Genomic DNA, 24,900 nt, shown 5'->3' on the forward strand with positions numbered 1-24,900 from the left:
CCACTAGATGGCAACAAGTCTCCATCTGAGCTCCCAGGCTCTTCATTTCATCCAGGGACTGTTTCTTTTCATGGGTTTCTCTTTACTGCGGTATATTTGTGCAAACTCTACAATTACAACAGGTGCACTGCCATGTAAAATGTGCTTAAAAGACTTAATATACGTATGGAGGCTTATTATTAATTTGTATGTTTTATTAATCAGTTACAGAAAGTTACAGAAAACACACAAAAGAGACTGTTACATGGAAGATCTAAAATGTCGCACTACTGTGTTTAGGTATATGTGAAACTGTGAGTTTACAATAAATAAACTGTGTTCTATGTGTGTGTCCTGTGGTGGTGACATCAAGACTATCATTGCCATGGGTGCGACTAAAGGAATGCTTGTTACCCAATTTACATAGTTTTTTGTCCCCTTCGCCAACAACGTCCATTCACTAACGCGTGCATAGCTCTCATACTAGCCCACTTTTACCAGGTGCACTGTAAAACATTGGCACACACTTATAAAAAAGGGTTTGACTGTGAAAATCCTGACCACATTCGTTGGTTGAATTCTTTTTTTCCTTGAACCTAAAAAAACACTATTTACCGTTCACACAAACTAACTGTCTCTGGAGAACCCACTTCTCCCTCAGACAGTTACATGTACTTTTCTGGCAAACATAGATCTGTGTTTATGAATTGTCATCGAAGACAGACAAGATAAAATCAAATTAAATACATATGATCACAGCAGTTTGATTTATTTGACATACACTTAGAACTCTCGGTTGAAAACTGTAACGTGACGATGTTACGTTAGGAATGCATACATAAAAGACATGAGTTGTTGGTTCTCAGTTCGTTGTACGTAAAGATAGGTTTCCAGGGGCAACGGCACAGCCATGTGGTGTCCTAAAGTGTTTGGTGGGAAGGATCCGGAATCGGGCTGTTTGCGTTTTAAGACCTGCTGTCTCCACAGCAAAAACATTCCCGCCATGGGGGCAAGCGGTGCACGCAGAGGGGCAGCAGTTTAAACCAGGCAGGGCGGATACAGAGCATCCTGCATCCTGGATGCTCGCTGCAGTTAAACCTCATCCATGGAGACCCAACATGGGATTAAAAGCTCACTCAAGGCCTCATCTTGCCCCATCTGGCTTGAGTTGGTTTGCTGCAAATACTTCAACATCTTTTTTTTTTTTTTTTTCTCATTTTGCACAACAGGAAAGAAACAGAGAATAAGTCAGACATGCATGGAAAATTGGTTTTAGGATATAGGTACTTTGTGTAAAAAAAACATATATTTTTTAAATTTTTATAGAGATCATAAATAATGATGTCATCATAAATGATAATAAATGTCCTCAGTGTCAACGTTTCCCTTTTTTAAAATGTTCCTCTATTTTTATTTCATCACATGAACTTAACGAGGTATATATATATTTTTTTAAAAAAAGAAAGAAAAAACATTGCAGTGTTTTGAGTCATTCTGTTTACGTGAAGTTTTTGTGGTTAATATCTAAGATCTCCATGGTACATTTGATTGTATTACAGCAAAAAAACGCACACAAAATACTGAAACACTTCTAAACTCCCAGATAACTGCCGTTATAAAAGAATGGCTTGTCTGTCACACAGTGACCTATGACCTCTGGTGTCCATCTCTGGACCACAGGCTTGCCGTCCTGGCCCGGCCGGACTATGACGGTGCTTCTGGATGCCAGAGAAGGGTCTTCATCGAAGAAGTTGAATGGACGTAGAAAGAAGCCAACTGCGTTGCCAGGTGTTGCTGTGTTGGGGATGTCTTCTGAATGAGGTACATGCAGGAAACCCACTGTCACCCAGGCTACCAGGTCCTGTAAACAGGAGAACAAACATTACTTCAGAATTTTTACTCTGAAGCAGATAAGGTAAAAAAATAAAAAAAAATCTACTTAAAAGTGCAAACAAGAAAATGTCAGCATTTGTTAGTTGCCAAGATAATGACCAGAACTGATGAATAGATTATTTTAGGAACAGTAAACACGTGATGTAACCTCTTAAAAAGAATTTACACAAAAGATGCTGTCCATTAGTGAATTATGACTCATTACAGCGGTTGAAAAGGGGATGATGAGTCATTGAAACCAGAAAAGAATGGGGATTTTTGCATGTTATTTGGCTTTGATCATCACTACCATTCAAACAGGAAAGGTAATAAGTATGTCACAGAGACTGCACTGGTCAACGTATTGAGACACACTGAAGAGGTTAATGGACATTAATGTCATGAAGTAGGATAAAATGAGTTGTTTTCAACTTATTTCCTTTCATGAGGAAAAAAAAAACACAGTGGACAACCTATTCCCTGATGGTCATCCTGTGACATGTACGAGGAGGAACCTCACATTATCTAAGACGGTATTCAATACTCTACCTGGTTGACGATGTCCTCGTTGTTGCGGATGTAGTCCTCAAAGGACACAACAGGTTCCCAGGGGTTGTTTTGGGCGTATATGGTGCTGCTGGTGGCTTCGCTGTCTTTATGGCGAGTCACTGCCAGAGGGTACCTGAGGAGAGACGGTTCTAATTAGTTAGTCCTAATTTATGTTGCCTACAAACTGTTTATATTATGTTATCATCACTAGATGTGTGTGCCCTGGAGTCTTGTTGTTTGAGTGGCGTGCAATTCCCATGACTTTAAAAGAGATGGAGCCCAGGTGTACTATGGCACTGTGACTTCTTGGCTCTACTTTACACTCTTGTAGTGAGTGTGGTAGCCTTCCTACTTGATTTTTATGTTTAAAGCTGACTGGCGAAACTCAAGTTTTCTATTTTGCATTTGCACACCATGCAAGAATGTTTGTGTTGCTGTCATCTCTGTTGGTGACACGTGACTTTTGACTTGTACTTCTTCACCTAAAAAATCAAGCTTTTGTTGCTTTCCCAATCACAAGATGCATTCTGAAACTTTCGTGGTCCTCATCATTAGTCCCAAAAGATGACGTCCAACAAAGCATCACTCAAGTATTTTTTTGCCTCCTATTGAGCCCCAAACCATGTTCCCAGTCTGACCTTACTTCTAATGAAGCCCCCAATCCAAAGATTACCCTCTTAAACTTGTCCATTGGGTGAATCATTAAACATTATGCACACAGACTTTGCCCAAAATGCACCAAACCTACATTTCTTATGATCCACATGTATGCAAAGATATTTGCATGCAAGTATTATGACTGAATTTAGGAAATTTGGAATTATGAATGAGGCATGTTGAACGTTTGTTACCTTGACCAACTGATGCCATTTTCTTCTCTCCAGCCTCTTGGAAGGACACTGTGGGCATGCGAGTTAAACTGAATGCGATAACCCTTCTGGCTCCCCCATTTATTCTTCTCATTGGGGTTGAAAAAATTGACATAGCGAGGAAATTTTTTGCCGAAGCGGAAGGCAGCACTTCGCTCGGTCTTGTGTTCTGTCCTGGTGAGCTTGGATTGGACAACAAAATTCTTCGGACTCCATGGATTTGTGAAGTTTACATATTTCAGATCCATCGTCTCAAAGCTGTTCCCACGACCTATGTCATAATGTACACACAAAAAAAAGAAAAGATCAGATAAATAAGTCAGATAGGTCATGAGATAAGCAGCCTGTTGAAATGTTTTGCTTTTGTATCTAAATCTCTGTTGTCGATTCACTCAGCAGAATAAGAAGAATTTACAAGGTCATGTTAGTTATTTACTTGACCCATTGCCTTGATTGCAGACAGCTCTGTGAAAACACAAACGTGAAAGTCCAAGACAACTTCCTTTATGACAGACGAAAGTCCAAAACTCAGTTTATCTGGACTGACAACAAACAAAGGTCTGTATGCTGACCTTTTGTAAAGAACCTGTATATTTCATGAAATCTATTGTATTTTAGTATGGTTTATTCTTCACCACCACCAGTTGCATGATCACTGAACTATAGTTTAATTACATCTTTTAAGCAACAGCATTTAAGTGCTGTCTGAGGCACCGACCCATAGTCAGTGGTTACTTAAAGTCACACAATGCCTCGAACAAGTAAACTGATCAAGCAGCACTAGACCACAGCTCCTGTTTTATAAGGGGTAAAACTACTTCCTCATTGGAAAAAGCATTGTGACTGCAAGGTAAAGCAGCAAACATATACTACAACACATACCAGTATTGCGGATAGGTAAGTTATGGAAGAAAATCCTCAATCCTGCAGACTGATACAAATATTGTAAATGAACTTAATTTTGTTGCTGATGCTTTTCACAGAAACTCATTACCTGTCCTAACAACTGGGGCCATGCCTACCACAATCTGTTGTTAGTACCACAGCCTCCTGAGGACTGTTTTTAGTGTTATCAGGATGGGAAAGGGGTCAGCATGTTCCTACGTCCCAGTTTATCACAGTTTACGGTTTAATGCGATAATGATTAGGCTACGAAAGGATGACAACTCAAGTCTTCTACCACCTCTAGCTGAGTTGTTTGCACTTTTTAAGTACAAGCTGTCTCTATTATTCTGTCTCTGCTATTAAGCGCTTTAACATGGGCCTAGAAATTTGTGTGACTTTGCTTTAATACTCACCGGCAATATCCAGGTCCACTTTGTAATGGATCAGGTGTGTGTGCAGGTTACCCAGCACATAGTTGTACACCCTCGTGCCATAGTGGAGACCATTAGGCGTAAAGAAAGTAGCGTGAATATATCCAGTAGCGCTCACCTTCACCTCCACCACCCCATTCTGGTAGAACAGGAAGTCCCAGATGTAATCGTAGTTGTAAACTGTTGAGGTTGTTCGCAACACCAGCACAGTGTTTTCCAGACCTGCATAGAAGTTGTATCCCCCTTGAAAGTTGGAATTGAAATGCCTTCTCAGCGGCATGGCGGTGGTCATCTCGAAAATACAGAGAGCATTTTTGTGGCGCATTGGTTTGTCTGTGTCATAGAAGTGGTATAGGTCAACAAAGGTGGCAATTTCAGGGCAGTCAATTCCAGGTGCCAGCTCAAAGCTAGAGGTGCCCATTGCCCAGCCTGCATCGATGTACTTTGTTTGCATAGCAGCAGGGGTATCACCTGCATAGAAAGCAATAGCTTCCTGGAGGCTGATCTCATATGCAATTCTTTCTCCGTTAAAACGTAGGTCAAAGACTTGAAGCCCAGCTGATGAGCGGACACGGTAGGCAAAAGACCACCCAGCATATTCAACAAAGTTGCGGTCAACGTCATAGCGAGGCCCCTGGGGCTCCACAAGCTTTGGCCCATGGATGTTAGTGGGAGTGTGGGTATGACCCCGAGGGATGTAGGTGGAGTATAGGTCATTGTCATCATGATCTGGCAGTTTGACTTTTTCCACCTTTCCTGATTCATACTTTTCTACCAGTTCCTCAACACTGTCAAAATACATGCTGTTGTACCAAACCTTCTCAACAGTCCAGTTATCTGGATCCAGGTCCCGGTGGTTGATCAGTACCTCAAATCCAACCGGATGGATGAAATATCCCTCCACAAACTTTTGCAACACGATCCATGTTCTCCTCTCGCCTGGACCCAGGCCTCGGGGGGCTATGTCTGAGAAGGTCAGGCAGCGATTAGAACAATTGGTGAACGAGAACCCTCCTGTTGTCTCAAACAGAAGCTTGTGAGCTTTAGTTGTAATCTTCTGAAGGATGTCAATAACGTGGTCATACTCTGCGAGAGTAATAGGCCTTGAGTCAAACTGGATAAGCCTCTCCCCCTTGAATGTCTTCACTTCATGAGTCTTTGGGGATGGTAAGGGACTCACAATATACTCTGTAATGTTGGGCTTGGTCTGGTTACCAAACTGGATGATAACACGAGCTTGGCGTGGGGGCCTGGCATGCCCGCGGTCGAGAGCTCTCAGGGCTTCATGCTTCTTTGGCAGATGAAGCTCCATCAGCAGGATGCTGTTCTTCTTGAGAGTCTTGCTACGAGCTTTGGTGAGTTCCATTTCTGGAATACTGTGAAGATAGGCCCGGACGGCCTTCATCTCTCGTACAGAGAGGTCAGCAAACATGGGGGCACCATGATGAGCCCAGTCTCTGGATCTGGAAGCACTACACACAGCCAAGCATGCCAGCTGGAGCAGACAGAGAAGCCTCATAGCTGTAATGGAGTGAGAAAAGAGTATCAAGGATGGCTTTAGTGAGCGAAAGAGAAATGGTCATGTTCAGGATATATTAGTAATTAGGTTACGTTTATAGAAACTAGATGATGCTGAGAGTAGGATGAAAAGCATCAAAAAGAAGATGAATCAAAAAATGTGACATCTTCTCCCAGTAAACAGATGGCTTAGTCTTGTTTCTTTTCTTCTTTTCACAGCGAATAAACTGTTCTCCTCTGATTCCTGTAAATTTTTGGCTTAGTTATTTCAGTCTTTCCTCTCATGCACACACACACGCAAACAGTACGAAACCCCAGCCATGCACACATGCACCATCAACATTGTCCCTCTCTCTGTTATTTCTGCTCTGTTCATGCAGCAAAACATCACCATTAAATGCAGGAGTTAATTTCAAAATTCCCATCAGTTCCAATGGTCACATTCTTCAGAGATTCATTTTAGCATTATGTAGCATTTATGACAAAAGTATTTATATAAAGATGATGAGACATATTATTTACTTCTTTAAACAGAATGATAAACATTTGCAGCTGTGTGCTTTCAGCAAATAAACAGAACAAACAAACAGTACCTGTCATTCTGCGGTCGTGCTCTGCGCTGTCCTTCTGCTTCAGGTGTAGAAAGGTCTTTATGATAACAGGAATGGATGCACTGCTGATTATATTTAACCTCCTACTTTGCAGTGACGGAAGATGATTGGCCAACAGTGGGTTGTATATGTGATGAAACAACCAACACTCCCTTTAGATAATTAACGCCCCACAAGGCCAGGCCAAATTTATTTGCATTGTATCTTCCAGCAATAAAGCAATGCAACGTCAGTTAATAAGGATCACACATGAAACAATTAAAAAAAAAAAAAAAAAAAAGTTTCACTCCTTGATTCAAAATGACTGTGAAAAAGAGTAGTTCCAGAAACAACGGGCATCCTTAATCCTTAACGTGCATTTAATCCACTGTGGGTAGAGTGGTAGAGCTGTGCTTTGCTCACTGTACCAGACAATGATACGAAATGACATGACATACAAATTGTAGATATCTAAAAGCTGGAACGGTGCAATCCTCCCTCCAAGTCTTGTGGGCTTGTGGTCAATTGCAGATGTCTGGCTATCTTTCCAGGAAAATATTAAGATGCATGCAAATGTTGCCAAATGCAGTTGAGCAATACTGTGGAAAAGAAAGGATGTCATGTGTGAGTGTAACTGGGAGTCTTAAAGAATCTGCTCATGACTCAGATGACGGATTATTCAGTACTGCAGAGGACTGCATACTTGCATACATTCTTGGTAAATGTAAATTTATTTATAATAGTTGTCCTCTGCCTCTTGTGAGGAGCTTCTCAGGGAGCATTGTAAATGAAACAGCCGTAGTTTTTTCTTTAGAACATGCAGAGACATTGGTTTTGATTGATGTTTTACAGGTTGCAATGCATTCATTACAGCATGAACTTTGATTTCCTTTTAAGTGATTTCATGTCACAAGCTAAAATGACGAAACATATGACCAATGCTTTCCTTAGAACGGTGCTGTATTAATAAACTTAATTTGTCTCATTTTTGCATCACAATAAAAGGTGTATGGGTTGCAAAATTTAAAAATGTGATTTAGTGTCAGCAGCAGAGCCAGGAGTCAGTGGTGGGGAAGGGATAGCTGTTGTATACTTTTTCATCATTAAAAGTAAGATAAACAGAGCACACAATTGAAAGTGAATAAAATGAAAGTTATATGAAATGAACTTGCATATTTTGCCATTGATAATTGTTTTTGTTTTTTTTTTAATTGTGATACAGGTGCAGGCGAGGTTGGGGCTTTGGAGAACAGTGTACTATTGTAGACTTAACATGTAAAGTTATAATTGCATTATTTTAGTATAATAGGTTGTGATCTAAAGTGGGCTGGTCTGAAGCATGAAACTCCAGGGATGATAATGAGTCCTATTCAGTTGCATGTCTGGATCAGTGAAACAGCAGAAGATGCTGAACACATTTTCAGTTCAGTAATACTTATGACAAGTCCTAATAACTGTTGATCGTGAAAGTATACTGAGAGACTAAATCAGGTTGAAAGGATGATACTTTTACTCTCAATGAACTCTCAATTTGCGCTGTTTATACTTGTAGATTATCAGGCCAAAGTTCATGCCCAATACAATTTTCATCATCTGTAGTGTGCAAAATATGTCCCCTTAAATGGGGAAGAGCTTTTTAATTTTATTCAACTGCAAATTCTGTGATGGAATAGTTTTGCACCAAACAATCGGGTCCTGGGTTGAGTTTGCTGGAACAAAGCCTGGAATATGTTCTACAATAATCAGATGATTTTCAGTGGGAGGATTTATTGCAATTCATCTGAAGATACAAACTGTTTGTGCATTCTTTTAGACCTCGTCGGAAATATTATGTGACACTCTTCAGTAGCAAAGAGAACAGCAGCGTCTAGATGTCTGAGGGTTATTTAAGACACGTTGCACCGGTTTTTACCAGTGGCACCTAATCTGATACCCAGGTTCTATCTCTATCTCTCTAAGGATATAAAGGCGTAATGAATGTAGGGTTGTAATCAGATTGTACATCCTAAATGATCTGTTGTTTTAATATGCTAGAAACCTTCAAATGTATGTGTCATTACCCAATCATTACCCTTACCAGTAAGCACCTTTTCAAAGATTATTCAGTGCTTGCTTGTGCAAATACACCAATCAAGCATAACATTATGACCACCTTCCTAATATTGTGTAGGTCTCCCTTGTGCCTCCAAAACAGTTGGGACTCATCAGAGAATAGACATGGGAGTTTTTTGATCAGTGTGGGATGTAGTGACTTAGGAGCACGGGTCAACACTTCATACTGTTCTTCATGTTTTATTAGTTGTTCCTAAAGCATTTTGTGTACGTGTGCGTGTCAGGCTGCATCCTGCTGGGGATGGCCATGTCCAAAGGTTTCCCAGCAGAACACTGAATTGCCACAAGATGGTCAATGTTATTTACTTCTCTCATCGGTGGTCATAATGTTGTGGCTGCTGTGGCTTCAGACTGTAGACTATACATCTTGTTTCAATTCTCTGTCTCTATTTCCACTCACCATTCTTCCCATAAATGAAAGAGAAGAACCAACACAACGGCTCAGCTCATTGTTATCTCTATCTAGACTTACAATGTTGCCAAGGTTACTAAGGACAGTTAGCCGGGGGTTCGTGGATAACGAGTAACAAAGTCAATTATGACACACGGCTTTGCTCATGCCATTAAAGCAAAGCCCTCGTAACAGTATCTTCTCCTTCCTTTCCTCCGAGTCCAGGCTAAGCCCAAGCTGTACTGTGGTGACAGCTGTGTTTGAGCAACCATGCTTAGGGGTCAGTAGGTCAGGCTTGAGATATTGGTGAGACTCAAAGCCTCTAGTCCCATCTCTGTTGACACGCTTCATTGAATAAATGCCCCCATCATCCTTCCCGAAACGCCTCTCTTTACAGGATTAGGCTCTGACAAACATCTCTTTATTCTGCATCCGAGGCTTCACCACCCCCGCCGTCACCTACAGTGTCCTGTAACGTTTGACTGGGCGAACTGTGAGGATGTTTCCGTCACGGGTCCGGCGGCCAATGGCTTCTGCCCCAGCTGTGACCTTACCACTTACATCCAATGACAGCGGGCTCAAATGCTACTGTAACGCCCAGGATTCACCCCCCGCGTTTAAAACCCTACATCTAGGGTTCCGCCGCCCCAAAAAGCCAAGTGTCAATACTCAGAGAACAGTATCACATACTGCTGGAAAGAACACGAAAGCAAATAAGGACAGACAGAAATAGGACTAGTTTTGGCACAAATCCAAAGAAGATTTTCCAAAAGCACTTAAGAGGTAAGTGCAACTTTTGTCAACTGAAGACATAATTATCTTGTAATTATAATTCCAGAGAAGTAAATATGAATTGATTTGATAATAAATAAAATTAATCTTGACTATATGTCATTAAAATGCTACAGTTTCCAGTACGGTTGTTTAATTTGTTTTATTTTCGATGCACTGTTGGTTATTAACAGTTTAGAATTTGAAAGTTTAAAACATGACGGACATTTAAAAAACATTTTTCTGTTTCTTTCAGGAGTTGTAAACCTAAGGAGACAATTATGCAGACTTTAATTCTGACTTTATTTAGTCTGCAGACAGTGATGGGAAAAGGGTGAGTATTAAAGAAGAATGTGCAGTAAACAGGAATTAATAACCCTGGTTAAAGCCACGGTACACTAATTTAATTTATACTGAATATATAGTATTGCTTCTACGTTGATTAGTTATTTCTCTTACTTTAATTAGAAATACTGGTTGTAGTAAATATGACAACACAAATTAATCATTAAAAAAATATATTTGATATTGACATCCACCTAGTTTCATTTTGGTTTCTTCAGCTAGGAACTTCTATATCGGTTGCGCGCAAAACTTCTTGTAAAATTTTTACAGTTTATGTTAGTCAGTGATGTGCTGATAAATTACAAAAACATTACAGAGCTTTCCGGGAGTTTTCTAGACTTGGGAGTAAAAGATCCGAAGTCAGCAAAGACGAAAATATCATTCATACTATTATCAGTATAAATACATCAATTTTTTTTCTGCCTTAGTTTTAGCTTTTGAATATTTATCATGAGAATATTTGTGGAAAGTTAGGTAAGAAAGTCTAAGCAGGTATTTTTGTGCAAAATGAACACTCATGTTCCAGACACTGGTGTGAACACACGGTGGAGGAGAGAGTGGAGCGGGTCATGTCCCCACGTCTGCAGCTTGAAGTAAGCTGTTCTGAGGTGTACCAGTTTAACATCCAAGGCTGGAGGCTGGATGTGGACAGGATGCGCACCAGGCACGGGGGAGATGACGGCATCGCGCTGTACTACAAACACCAGGGGCCCAAGGCATCCTGTTTCTTGTACAAGTAAGTGAAAAGTTTCAGCGATTGTGAGTCCAAAACATTATCAGAGCATAGCTTGATGGTGTAAAGGGATTGTTTCACTCCACTCTTTTGGTTGGTTTTTGGACAGCATCCTCTGTGCATACCATGCTCTCCTCGCAAATTGCAGGAGGAATAGTCTTTTAAAAACCATTTCCTTAAAAACAATAACTTGTACCAAATTATTCATTCCAATTAACTTGCATACGAGTGCAAAAGCTACTTTTCTGTGACTATATTGGGGTACACATTTACAAGCTCCTGGCAGACAGTAGAGGACTGTGCCAACTATGATCAGATTACATTGCTCCTCTTGTGGTAAAAAGAATGAGGTAGTTGCTAGAAGTTATTTGCACTTGCATGTTTTATATTTTGTTTCTGAGATTTTGTATTGTTGGGTCGGTGGCAAAAGAAGAATTTCACTGTACGTGTCTCTGTACTGTGCATGTGACAATAAACTCTTTGAGTCTTGAATCTATAAACCAGTATCATCAAATATCAACTAATTTATTCTGCACTACATGTTCTGGCTTGTGGTGAAGCTTGTAAATCTTACCAGTGCGGATGAATTAAAAGTCCCATGTGACTGTGAAGGAAACCCCCTTTAGTCCACAGTGGCCAGTACGGTTTGTGAATGTACTGACTTGTTTCCCCATGTTTGTTCACCTCAGACCCCCAGAGATGGAGACCCAGGTGGTGAACAAGACAGTGAGGGCCTGCTGTGAGGGCTGGGGTGGACCACGCTGCTCTGAGGGTGAGGGCCGGAAACCTATGAGTCCGTTCCCAGTACTGCATGCACACGTCGTCGTATTACTTCACATGTGAGATGAAACACTGTGTAAGCAATGCACCATAGCTGGGCAAAAAAATACAAAACACAGGCAGGAAGTGAAGCAGGACAAGAAACACGGAGGAGGAAGCTGACAAAATAAAAACAGTAAATCCAAGAAAAAATATACAAATAAAAATAAATAAGACCCAATACAATGACATCAGATGCACAGCAAAATAATACTTTGTTTTGTATTTGTTGATGTCATATAGACCCCTTACCGTCTATTAGCTGGAAGCAAAAACCATAGAGCAGAATATGAGACTACCTAGCTTCTGCTAGAAAGTTATCCAATGTTAGAAGTAATATGCTGCTTTGATACTTTCATAGCACTTTTCATTTACTTCATATTTTTCAGATCTAACACAGCCAACATCATTTTGCTTTACATTAGCCACTTAGCCGTTGGCCTGTTTCCAACCGTTGCTCAGTAGCTAATCCTGTCAGATTCCACTGGGCTGCTGCTGTATATGATTTGGCCAATCAGGTCCTGTCGATTAATGTTAACTTTTTCAAGTAACACTCCACTCGAGGAAAGTACGTGACAGTCCATATTCACATAAAACAAGCCTACACAACTTGCTAGTCCAAATAAGCAATTGTATTTCCTGTGGATGGATTTGCCTCCGACTAAAGCCCACCCACTACAAATACGTCATTGTAATTACTAACACAAAAGAGAGCATACTGTACAAGGATGAGTATCATGAACAACTTTCCAATCACTGACCTTTTATCTCTGCTTTCTGCCTCCCAGGCGTAGGTACGCGTGGTCGGTGCTACTCTACGTGGAGTTGTGAGGAATTCCCCGGAGTTCATAACTCCTCACTCATGCCCATGGAGCAGTGCTGCAGCAGCTTGTGGGGACTGAGTTGGAAAAATGCCTCTGACCAGACCTGCTTGTCCTGCAGCTACACTCTACTTCCAGGTGGAGAACGTGCACAGACAGAGCACTGAATTCATTGCTGTCTTTTCCCCTTTAATTGATCTCGCTTCTTCCCTCCAGACTCCCAGTCTTCTCCTCTGGTGCGTAGCGGCCTGCTGGGCAGTGCCAGGGTCCCTCAAGGCTCGGCCACCTGCATGTCCTGGGGTGGAGCTCACTACCGCACTTTTGACAGGAAGCACTTCCATTTCCAGGGGAGCTGCACCTACCTGCTGGCCTCATCCACCGATGGCACCTGGGCTGTTTATATCAGCACAGTCTGTGATGGGAGAGGAGACTGCAGTAAGGTACACTGGAAAATGCCCCTTACAAGACGTTTTTGCTTGAAATAAGCAAAATAAATGGAACTAGTGAAAATCGGCTTGTCAAGATTTCTTGAAATAAGATGTGATATTTAGGACGTTTGAGATGGAAGCGGTCTTGAAATTAGCCAGGAAAACTTATTTTGAGCTATATTTTACTAGTATTAGAAAGTGTTGTGTATCATAGTAAGCTTGTAATGCTCAAAAGTAGCTTTTTGTTTTTTCACTGTTCATGTCATCCCCCTTATTTCAAGTGTATTTAACTCATTTTAAGTTCTAAAATAGCGACATTGTCCTAGATTTTAGACCACCACCAACTTCAAATAAGATTAGAAAGTGATTATTTAAGCATTTTAGGATAAAATATGTCTTGAAGTTAGCTGGAAATACTCATATTTTTTACTCATTGTATCATAATAATATTAATCATAATTCATCTCAATTCAAGTGCATTTAAGACAACTACTTTGAATTTTAATTCAAATATACAGAATGTATATAGCAATCTACAATTTTGGAGAAACTCATAAAAGCATAAATTCTAAATAATTTACATTTTAAGTTGTGGCTAGGTTAATGTTTTAGTATAGAATTGAGTAAATCCACCCCAGTAACTGGATTTAATTGAACTATGTGCAAAATGTATATTTGACTACACTACCTCTTAAAGTCGGCACCATGGCATCATCAAGTTCGTCCGTGCTGTTAGCGGTTTTAGCTAGCAAGTTAGCTCAGGTAGCGTTAGCTCGTGCTCGTCTGCAACAGTGTACACAACAAATACAGACTGAAACATGGATAATGTTTAAAACGTATGTGACTAAAAAACTCGAGATATTCGATACAACTTAACCTACAATGAAATACAAATTCAAAATGTCTGGGACGAGGTAGCTTTATTACGAACCTGTAACGTTCCCTCCAGAAAGCCGTACTGTTGTTCTTCTTCTTTGTGTTCGCTACTGCGCATGTCCAACTTTCAACCGACACGTTAAAAAAGTGAGACGTCTCACTTCTTAAAAAAAACAGGTGCTCATTGAGATTCTGAATAAAACACGTTGTTTTTCAGAGATGGAAATAGATAAATAATTAAAATTAATTTTAATAAAATTAATCGTTTAATCTTTAATGTGGGCTGCGCAGTGCGGTAAACTAGCGGGACGTTCTGACCACTGCTGAACCATAGACTGCTACCATTTCCAAAGCGGGGATTTATGGCAGAAATTAATTTTATATTAGAAAATCCTGGACTTGTGTATCATTGTATTTTATTCCATTTTATTGGAGTTTTATTTTGATTGAAGGAATAGTTCAACATTCTGGGAATCTCTAGTCTTGTGATCACCATGAGGCAAACGGCAGAGACTCCAGAAAGTCACTATCGTGAAAATCTGTTAAAACTTAAGGCTTTCCTATAAACAAGATGTATTTTCTTAAATCAAGTAAGTCTAATTCCTGAAACAAGATGGTTTATCTTTTGGGAACAACACAGCCGCTCAAAAGTCTCTTCAAATGTCAAAAAAGCTTGTTTCATATGACTCAAAACAAGATGTTTCCAAGACGTTTTCACTTAACAAGATATTCAAGATGTAATGTCTTAAAACAAGTCCAAATAACAAGTACCAAATGGTACTCGTTAGGCAGTTGTGTTTTTTGACTAGAAATGAGAGAAATATACTTGATAAGATTTTTCCAGCGTGTCGTTTATCATTTGTGTTTACTTCTGTGCAAAAAAAAAAAAAAAAAAAGGTGGTTTGTTGTGTATGTGAGTGTGTTTTAATGTGTTTTGCTTTCAGGTGCTGAGGATGATGCTGGGGCTTGATTTGGTTTCAGTTCGTCACAGGAATTTAACCTTGAACGGCAAGCCTGTTCCAAACGGAGAGCCACTTTTCCAGAATGGTAAATTATCCCCAGCTTTCTCTAAATCTGCCTCTGTATTTGCCTTTTGCACTGATACTGTTAACAAGGAAATAAACTCATGACACATTTAAATCTGTACTGACCCAAATGTGCTTAAATGAAAATATTTCAGGACGAAATAAATTACCGTTTAAATGAAAGTTTCTTTAAGCTTCTGAATCTTTTGTGTTCTCTAGATTAGTAAAGTCAAGAGATCTTGTGTGTGCATATGTGCAACCACTGCAAAATAGTCAAGATCTTCTGTAGTCAAGATAACATGAGTAACACTTTTATTGACGGTGGCTCTGCAAAGCATACCTCACTAATCAACATTTTGTGTACTATATATTTTGTGTATTATGTACTTGCTGCTGCATTTTTACTTCTTATTTCTTGCAGGAGTAAGCGTGCATTGGCTGGGGGACTTTGTGTTTGTGGAGAGCGGTCTAGGTGTGAGGCTGAAGTTTGACCTGGCTAACACTGTGTACCTGACGGTGACCACCGAGCACCTTGCAGCCACCCGGGGGCTCTGTGGAATTTACAACAACAACGCTGACGGTGAGTGAAATGCACCCATCCACGTGTTCTCTTGACATAACTTGAAGTTAAACACCTTTGCAGTGTGTTCAAAACCTCTTTTTGTCTTTGGCTGCCACAGATGATTTCACCACAATGGCTGGAGCTGTGTCCCAGTACGCCGCCAGCTTTGGCAACTCATGGAAAGTTCCTGACCAGAACAACGAAGTACTGCACTGAATACATGTCCCGTCTATAGCAACATTTCTCTTTTTCTCAACAAGGCACTTCACATTTGTGCTCTTTGAATTCACACTGGAAGCCATCACTAGCTACCAAACACAAAAGCAACACACTATCTGGCTGTAGGAGACACTAAATTGTTTCAGAAATGGTATTTGGTGTGAAAAGAGAGTACAGAGTAACGTAAAGGTACAGTGCATTGAGAGTATCTAACTGACCCCCTCTCTCTGTGTTCCCGTGCTCCCCTCAGGCCTGCAGCGATGCGGCCGAGCTCGGTCACAGCTGCGACGTTGCAGGAGACCCGGCTCTTCGAAGGCAGGCAGAGTCAGCGTGTCACCGACTGTTGGAAAACCCCTTCACACACTGCCACCCTAGGGTCAGACACAACTCACACTGGCTTTGGGACATTAGAGATATTTTAATCTTATGTCTTTGAAAGCTAAACCTGTATTGAGTTGAAAAGAGCTTTTACATATGAAACTGCCTTAAACACTAACAAGTGACTGGAAAGCACTAAATAAAAGACAATTGTCGGGCAGAATCAAGTTAACGTTGCCTAAGAATACTTTTGACTGGCATTATTATTGACTGATGTAATAGTATTCCGCTAGGGATTTTGGGCCCGGCCAGGACGCCAGTGAACATTTGTGATGCTATTTTACATAAAACTATGCATTTTGATGGTATTTTTGACTATCATTTCCATATTTGTGAAAAAAGAAAAACATGATAACATAGGTACATAGGTACCTATAGGTACAACATAGGTAAGCACTGAGCACTCTGAATACAATGGAATCATTTAGATTAATTTGCTGCAACACTAAAAAAACAATAAACTCTAAATTAGGCTGAAAAATACAAAACTTAACTATAAAATAAACTCTTCCATGAAAATAATAGCAATTATCATCTGTGGGGAAGCAAATAAAATCTCAGCAAAAAAAAACAAACAAAAAAAAAACATCAGAAAATGGTGGTCCCCTCCCTCCTCTATTCACCAAAGAAAAAAAAAACAGCTTTGCGGCTCCTGTGGCTGAGGGCCAAGTCGGACGACAACAGACAGCTTTAGTTTATAACGCGCCCTGTGTAATTGTCAGTAACGGCAACGGCCTTGTGTATTAGTATAGTATTAGTATTATTATTAGTATTATTATTTTAACGCCGTTATTCCCATCACTGTTTGAGACTGTAATAAAGTTTATCATTATTATTAATTCAACACAGCTGCTCACCTCCTTCCTCATGTGGGGGCACTGGGGCTGTTTCAGGGGCAGGTGGAGTTTGGCTGCATTAATTATTTAACTAAAAACAACAGTGAAATTTAAAAACCCAGTGTTATTCAGAAATATGAGCTAACATGGGGAGAAAAGTGAGCTATCTTACAGACCATGGACAAAGTTAATATTCTATAACTTTCCACCGCATGAATCACTAACAAACCCACCTCGCTTTTTTAAGTATTGGGTGACATACTGTCGACCCTTTGACTCCTTCTCCTCTCTTTTTTTTATGTCAGTATTATAATTTTATTAGGGCCTCTCTGGACCCCTCTTAATCATGGGCCCCTACAATCTTTCTCCCCCCCCCCCCCCGCAGTTGATTTGGTTTGTTTCTTTGTGTCTTTCAGGTGGACCCAGCGGCCTACATAGACACTTGTCTTTACCTGTACTGTAGCCTGCCACCCAAAGAGAAGGAGGCTGCAGTATGTGACACGCTGGCCAGTTACTCCAGAGAGTGTGGCCAGCAGCACGCCGTCATAACATGGAGGACGGTCACGCTATGTGGTACGGAGATGCAACAGTTTCTTCAGTTTAAAGCAAATAAGCAAAGGCAATGAAACCTGCCGGTGCAACAGGATGACTCTCATAACGCAATTTTAACCATCTGCTGTTTTCCAGGACGTGTCTGTCCCAGAGGTCAGGTGTTCTCCGATTGTGTGTCCTCCTGTCCCCCCAGCTGTTCTTCCCCCCAGCCCCAGCCTGCCGCAGCCATGAGCCAGTGCAGGGAGGAGTGCGTCAGTGGTTGCGAGTGTCCTCCAGGTCTCTACTTTCACCAGGGACTCTGCCTGAAAAGAGACGATTGTCCCTGTTTCCATAGAAGGCACACCTATCAGTCAGGGGACAGGATACAGCAGAGATGCAACACCTGGTAAATTGTAAATATGTGTGCCTTTCTTTCGCCCGACTCATTTTTGCCCATGTCACTTCCTCACGCTTGATCCTCACAGTGTGTGCAGAGGAGGTCAGTGGCAGTGTACTGCGGAGAAGTGTGCCGCCCAGTGCACTCTGATGGGGGCTCTACAGGTGACCACTTTTGACAAAAAGAGGTATTCCCTGCAGGGTGGAGGTTGTTCTTTCATTGCTGTGGAGGTGAGACCTACACAATGTAATGCACATTTATTAGGTGCATTAGGCATTAGGTGTGTGTGTGTGCCACATCTCCTTTATGCTATGTGTGTTAAGGACTTTGTCGACCGGAAGCTGGTGGTGAGTGTGCGCTGTGGGGAGTGTGCAGCAGGAGGAGTGGAAGGTGGAGGAGGACTGGGTTGTCTAAGAGAACTTTCAGTCACAGCACTACACACCACAGTCACCATAACAGATACAGGTTAGTTAGTCAAACTTACTTCTTTGGACATCTTTCTATATCTGTGTCTAACTCACTTCTGATTGGTTACAAAGCTGGTGTGGTTACTTCCAGGCACAGTGACGCTGAATGGCCAGAGGGAGATGTTGCCTGTTGTGACTGGGGACCTGGTGGTGCGCAGGGCCTCCTCTTTATTTCTCCACATTCAGGTGTTTGGATCTCAGATACTCTGGCTCCTTAATGGACCCTTGGTCCTTGTCACCCTGCAACCGGGCTTTGCAAACAAGGTGACTGTTACACTACACCTGGTCCACTTTTCCATTTTGATTCTGATTTAGTCCATTGTATGGTGTTGTCTGGAAAGGTTTTCCATCATGCAGATCTTGAGGGCAACTGGACTCGCAGGGTTCCTTGAAGGTGTTTCATCCTTCTACCAAGTAGCTTCTTCACTAAAAGACTGGTTGTAGTTGGGGTTTTAATAGGAATATCTGCCAGTGTTGTCCACCTGCAAACTGCATGGCAGACTTGGGTCTGTTTTCATGAAGGTACTTACCTTTGATTCTGTCCCCAATGAGTGCTTCTCTAACGACCCATTATCAGCCAGAGACTCCACTCAATTTTACATAGATGGCTTCCTTCACTTTTCTTTCATACTATCTGTCTACCAGATGTCCATTGTCCTTCAGGACCTGAAGGACAATGGACACGTGGTAGACATGTCCATTGTCCAAAGTGTGGGCCGCGACCCCTGGTGGGCCGCAAAGGTACTACAGGAAGGCTGCGAGAGGTAATTTTCTATTTTAAGTTTTAAGTAACCATTAAATATTTATGGTTAAATATTTTAATTTATAAAAGTAATCACAACTAATAAAACAAAACCATGTGATTTAAATTACGTTTTATTCTTCATTTATCTGACCAACTTTTGAATAATAATATTATATAATAATTACATGCCACAGTAACATATTGCTCTATGCATGAAATAAAAAGAAGAAATAATTCGTCTTGTGTGTTGATCAGAGTTGTTGGATGCGCCGCAAGAGATTTTCAGATTTTAAAGAGGGCCATGGCACTCTGAAGTTTGGGAACCCCTGCTTCAGGTGTAGGTGGACAGCTGATACTTGGCTTCTGAGCTATCTCTCCTGTGTTTTTTCTTTCTTAATGTACAAGTCAATCAATTCCCCACTTCACTAAAATGCATACAAATTGTGCATGGAATTGTTCTTTTGTTTTGTCGATGACTATATATGACTGCATTTGTTATATTCAAGGTGCGAGGCCTTTGCGGAACGCTGACCTGGAACCAGCATGATGACTTTACCACACCAGAAGGAGACGTGGAGAACAGCGTGTCATCCTTTGCCACCAAATTCACAACAGAGCACTGTGCTCTGCCTGGAGGAGCTCCACCCGATCCCTGCTCCACCTACACTCAGAGGAGACAGCACGCGGAGACAGTGTGTGCCATCATACACAGCTCTGTCTTTCAGGTCAGCATGTATGCAATGTTTCCACTAGTATCTCGGGTTATTACCCATCTTTTTGTGGTAATCACACAAACACCTCCCCTGCCAATTCTATAGGTGTGCCACGACGTGGTGGAGAGAGAGCCTTATTTCCGTCTCTGTCTGTCAGAGATTTGTGGATGTGCTCCACAGAGGTCCTGTCACTGCACCGTCCTCACGGCCTACGCCCGACACTGTGCTCAGGAGGGTGTTGCAGTCCACTGGCGCAACCACACCTTCTGTCGTAAGTGGTGGACCAATTACTCCAATGGGTCCTCAAGAGTTTTATGCACAGTACTTTTATTTTCTTAGTGATTTCAAAGTTACGTACTAGTTAGTCTAAGGTACTATATGTATGTATGTATACTCGATTTGGTCCAAGGGGACAGTTGAAAACTGACCCCTACATCAGTTTGGTGTTACAGCACTGGGACTTGGCACTAAAACTAAACTAACTCCCCTCCTTCCTCTCCAGCGGCCCAGTGCTCAGGGGGTCAGGTATACCAGGAGTGTGGTCACGCATGTGGGGGCTCCTGCTCCGACCTGCGACATGGCTGGAGCTGCGATGACAGTGAGGATGGTGGAATGGGCCGCAGAATGTGCGTTCCGGGATGTCAGTGCCCACCACGGCTCATGCAGGACCACCAGGGCCAGTGTGTTCCCATCACCTTGTGCCCCTGTGTGCAAGGAGACAAGACATATCCTCCTGGGGCTGTGGTTCAGAACAACTGTAACACCTGGTATGTAATAGCGTTAGGGTTAGACTCAAAACGAGTCACAATGACACTTCTCACATTGGTTCTGGTTTAGACTTAGACTTCTACCACTTTCACATCGAATATCCCAGATCGGACCTCCCGCTGTGAGAGCTGTGTGCCTTTTTTTCCCTCCCTCATACTTCATCACGTACATTGCAGATAACGTTGCAGTTTGTTGATGACCTGAAGAATGGACCGGTCAAACCCACACTCTTTCAAAAGGCTGCTGATATTTGAATAAATCACTGTGTCTCGCACACTGCCCGATTTGTGCCACCAAATCTCCTCTTCTCCTTGGATGCAGAGTGCTGCCATGATCGTTAAAAAAGTTGCGTGGGATATCACTCCGCAAACTGTATATAAACACGGTCGCACATGCGTTCCCTGATCGGTGCAACTTCCTGAACATGACGTAGGAATCCATTAACAATCCTGTAATAACAGATTTGATTTATTTGATTGAAAAAATGAACAAAAATCTCTGCCCTTCATCAGTCTTTATGGGAGTAGACCAAAACTTGTTGTCTTGCCACCTGCATCACAAAATCCTCATGTTGTTTATGTATTTGTTCCGCTCAGACAGAGAGGATCATATCATGTGCTTACATGGTTGTTAGGAGCTGATATTTACAGATTATAAAAAGTTTAACATGTATGAAAATTCCTTTTGAGCCATTATTCCTGGCTGTTATGGTGACTTTTGACAGAATACCAGTTTCCTTATAAACACCGCAAGACCAGACTGTAGAATTTCACATCTGCTAAATATTAATACAGATGTGAAATTCTTGCAGTTAAGCCCGTCAGATCAAGTAAACCTGCCAGACAGAAGTCTTATTTATAGAGGTTGCATCACAATAGTCTCTTTCTAACACAGTTATACTGATGGAATGTTAACAACACCTCTTAAAGTCTCCCTTTTTTACAGCCGTCTGCATGCATCTTTTATTGTTTTCCAGTTATGATAAAGATTTCTTTCTTTATTGCCATCAGGCCATAGCCTAGACTAGATGAAGCTGTAATATAATAGAGACAGAATGCCGCTCAGTCTTGATCCTGGACATTGACTCTGATAAAGTCTGGAATACACAGGTACACAAACAAATGTGCCCTTGTTTTGCTTCAGCAACAGGTTGGAGGAGGTCAGGGATTATGGTGACAGAGTGTGTAAATGACTACTTTGTTTGCACAGGGGAGGTCCTTAGGTGAATTTATGTCACTAGGTTTAGACTCAGTTACTTATTTGGTGCCCGATAATAGCACTCAGGATAATTCAAAAATAAAGTCTTAGTTGTGAAGCTGCAGACTGTCATACTTGGTGGTGCAAGAGCTCTGATGAAATCACTCTATATTCCTGCTCCCAGATACAGGATAGGTTGATTTCATTGTATTTCTTCACTACATAATCACAGCAATCATCACTCGATGGGTTCAAGTCCGCTATTCATAAATCAGTGAGATCCTAGCAGCAGTAGAATGAAGCTGATTCATTTGTCTTGCTCAATCAGATTTGATTGCATGTGTGCATCTGTGCATTGTGTTTTTTCTATGTGACTTATTTTATTTGCGCCTCTGCTATCTGTATGTTGACCTGATTATTTGTGATGAGGAAACATAGCTAATTATTACCCACATATGAAAGATCACACACATGAACCTTGGCTGACGATTCCAGAGAAATGATTAACGTCAGACTTCAGTACATTTTGTTGTTGCACCATCACAGTTTGTGAATAGAGTTTAAATTCCAAAGTTAATGTGTTATGAGAAAGGATTTAGATTTACTGTTTCTTGAGGAGACCAGGTGTCTTCATTCCACTTTAGATGAATAGGATTTATGTTATTTCTTATATCTCTATGCAAAGTTGTGTTTGCTGAATCATTCTCTTTAATTGTATGGTCTAAATAGATGTTAATAGCCTCTCATGTCCATCTGGAACAGTAAATGTCGTGTGAATCCTAAATTGGCTCACTCTTCTCTTCCTCACACAGTGTGTGTGAACGGGGGCTGTTTAACTGCTCTCAGGAGCGCTGTGAGGAGGTGAACCAGTGTCCTGGATCTCTGGTCTACTCTCCACGCTCCTGCCTCCTGACCTGCTCCAGCCTGGACCCTCCTGGCCAACAGCAGGAGTCTGGTGTGACACAGTCAAACTGCAGAGAGCCACTATCTGGCTGCGTCTGTCCTCAGGGAACTGTCTTACTAGTGGGTGAATTTTAAAACTTTCTGAATGGATGTAATTCTAAAGGAGAAAGTAGGTCCACTGTCACATACTCACATCAACCATAACATTAAGACCACTGACAGGAAAAACTAAATAAGATTGACCATATTGTGACAGTTCAGTGTTCTGCTGGGAAACATTTGCACCTGGCATTCATGTGCATGTTACTTAGACATGTACCACCCACCTAGACCAGACCAGACACCCCCCATCCTGCACAGTTTCACGTAAATTGCTATGCAGGCTGTATCCTGCTGGTTTAGGAACAGCTCAAAGAACATGAAAAACAGCACAAGGTGTTCACCTGAACCCAAGGCCATTTACAACATCCACATGTCCATTGTTTCCAGACATGATAGCACCCTCAAGAGGACCATGCCCATTCTCTGATGAGTCACAACTCAGTGTTGGAGGCTCAAGGGAGACCTACACAATACTAGGAACGTGGTCATAATGTTATGCTTGATTGATGTACAGTATATAGACAATGATAAAACTGTAGATACGGATCGTCAAGATGAATAACATCACTGTACTGAAAGATGGGTTGTGCTTTTGTTTTTTAAGTTCCATTGTATCCATGGCAGCTTCAGAGAAAGATATCACAAATTAGATCTAAAAATCTGAGTGGCCATGGTATTCCAGTTCCTAATCATAACTGTGTCACTGCACTTTATGACCTCTAATCTTTACTTTAGGGTGATCGCTGCGTGCTGCCAGACGAGTGCCCGTGTCACCACAATGGTCGACTTTATTACAGCAACGACACCATCACTAAGGACTGCAACACATGGTAATGTATGCAGTTCCCAGATTTTATTCCCCTATCATTTAATTATCTCAGCTCTGCTTCATTCTTTCCTGCAGTGTGTGCAAGGAGCGACGCTGGCACTGCAGCCAGTCCGTCTGTGCTGGCGTATGCGTGGCAACCGGCGACCCGCACTACGTGACATTCGACGGACGCTGCTACTCTTTCCTGGGTGACTGCCAGTACGTGCTGGCGAGGGAGACCAGCGGTTTGTTCAGCGTCACAGCGGAGAATGTGCCGTGTGGGAGCACCGGGGTCACATGCACAAAGTCAGTCACCCTCAGCCTTGCAAACACCGTCATACACCTGCTGAGAGGTAAGGGGACATTAGAGAGGCTATTTCTGAGAAATTTAAAGTTTTCAGATGTCTCTGAGCTCTTGGGGAAAAAATCACACGTAACGATGCCATTTCAAAGGAAAAACCTTTAGTGTTAGAGTTTCTCTGCTGTCTTTGACACACTGACGGTAGTAACCACGTTGTCCTGTCACGATGTGAGCTGTGTTGTCTCTTGCATTCAGGCAAAGCTGTGACAGTAAACGGGATGCCAGTCACGTTGCCAAAGTCCTACAGTGGCAGCGGCCTGACTTTGGAAAGAGTTGGCCTGTTTGTCTCCCTCTCCTCCCGACTCGGGGTCACTTTGCTGTGGGATGGAGGTAGCACACATGCATCAACCTTATTTATTCACATAATGTTCACACTTGTCATGCTCTCTGTAGGCTGCAGACTCTCAATGTTTCCACAGACCAGGGATGTCATACAAACAGCACACAGGCCAAATAAAAGTCTCTACCTGGCCTGTTACCAATGTGCACATTATAGAATTCATAAAAATATTGATATTTTTTTCATGCATTCTATAATGTGCACACTGGAAACAAGCCTGCAAGACACAATAATGTATTTCAGTTAATCAAGGCAAGACGTGACATAGCTATTTCTTCAGGTATGCGTGTTTATGTGCGTTTGGCGGCCCACCTGCGGGGTCGGGTCGGGGGTCTTTGCGGCAACTTTGATGGCGACACAGAGAATGACTTCACAACACGGCAGGGAATCGTGGAGTCTACGGCCGAGCTGTTCGGAAACTCCTGGAAGGTCAGCCCCTCCTGCCCCGATGTGTCAAACCAGGACCTTCGAGACCCGTGTGCCGTGAGTTCACACAGACTCACTCAGTCACTCACCTAAGAGACGTTTAGTCCCTGTTCCTGAAAACCAACTTACATGC

At 41.8% G+C, this 24,900-nt stretch overlaps 2 protein-coding genes and 1 long non-coding RNA gene across 3 annotated transcripts in view; 1 reads left to right on the top strand and 2 right to left on the bottom strand.

Moving 5' to 3' along the window:
- Positions 1–168: 168 nt before the first annotated feature.
- aoc1 (amine oxidase copper containing 1) lies at positions 169–6,799 on the bottom strand. The gene is made up of 5 exons (XM_047612154.1): positions 6,697–6,799; positions 4,568–6,106; positions 3,252–3,540; positions 2,401–2,533; positions 169–1,840 (listed from the first exon to the last, which is right to left on the bottom strand). The coding sequence occupies exons 1-5, from the start codon at positions 6,701–6,703 to the stop codon at positions 1,571–1,573; spliced, it is 2,238 nt and encodes a 745-aa protein (XP_047468110.1). The 5' UTR covers positions 6,704–6,799; the 3' UTR covers positions 169–1,570.
- Positions 6,800–9,137: 2,338 nt separating this feature from the next.
- sspo (SCO-spondin) overlaps positions 9,138–24,900 on the top strand; it is a 75,801-nt gene continuing 60,038 nt past the window's right edge. The window contains exons 1-23 of the mRNA XM_047568885.1: positions 9,138–9,979; positions 10,224–10,301; positions 10,839–11,048; positions 11,735–11,817; positions 12,653–12,823; positions 12,902–13,125; positions 14,934–15,036; positions 15,436–15,594; positions 15,695–15,780; positions 16,046–16,171; positions 17,426–17,582; positions 17,697–17,946; positions 18,026–18,167; positions 18,261–18,402; positions 18,496–18,668; positions 19,656–19,874; positions 19,968–20,133; positions 20,365–20,629; positions 22,640–22,850; positions 23,568–23,662; positions 23,737–23,993; positions 24,197–24,331; positions 24,622–24,824. Of these exons, the coding sequence (XP_047424841.1) occupies positions 10,249–10,301; positions 10,839–11,048; positions 11,735–11,817; positions 12,653–12,823; positions 12,902–13,125; positions 14,934–15,036; positions 15,436–15,594; positions 15,695–15,780; positions 16,046–16,171; positions 17,426–17,582; positions 17,697–17,946; positions 18,026–18,167; positions 18,261–18,402; positions 18,496–18,668; positions 19,656–19,874; positions 19,968–20,133; positions 20,365–20,629; positions 22,640–22,850; positions 23,568–23,662; positions 23,737–23,993; positions 24,197–24,331; positions 24,622–24,824 (3,630 nt within the window). The 5' untranslated portion in view covers positions 9,138–9,979; positions 10,224–10,248. The remainder of the gene's footprint in view (positions 9,980–10,223; positions 10,302–10,838; positions 11,049–11,734; positions 11,818–12,652; positions 12,824–12,901; positions 13,126–14,933; positions 15,037–15,435; positions 15,595–15,694; positions 15,781–16,045; positions 16,172–17,425; positions 17,583–17,696; positions 17,947–18,025; positions 18,168–18,260; positions 18,403–18,495; positions 18,669–19,655; positions 19,875–19,967; positions 20,134–20,364; positions 20,630–22,639; positions 22,851–23,567; positions 23,663–23,736; positions 23,994–24,196; positions 24,332–24,621; positions 24,825–24,900) is intronic.
- Positions 12,950–14,178, bottom strand: LOC124996061. Its single transcript, XR_007110792.1, has 3 exons — positions 14,045–14,178; positions 13,802–13,896; positions 12,950–13,097 (listed from the first exon to the last, which is right to left on the bottom strand). It is a non-coding gene; the product is annotated as an uncharacterized LOC124996061 (long non-coding RNA).

Source organism: Mugil cephalus, chromosome 18 (assembly GCF_022458985.1).
Source record: "Mugil cephalus isolate CIBA_MC_2020 chromosome 18, CIBA_Mcephalus_1.1, whole genome shotgun sequence".
Taxonomy (NCBI): Eukaryota; Metazoa; Chordata; class Actinopteri; order Mugiliformes; family Mugilidae; genus Mugil; species Mugil cephalus.

Coding starts and splice junctions, on each gene's coding strand:
- aoc1 (XM_047612154.1), bottom strand. Junction 2,534..3,251: donor AATGGCATCAGTTGGTCAAG/GTAACAAACGTT, acceptor GTCTCTCCTCAG/GTACCCTCTGGCAGTGACTC. Junction 1,841..2,400: donor ACGAGGACATCGTCAACCAG/GTAGAGTATTGA, acceptor TCCTGTTTACAG/GACCTGGTAGCCTGGGTGAC.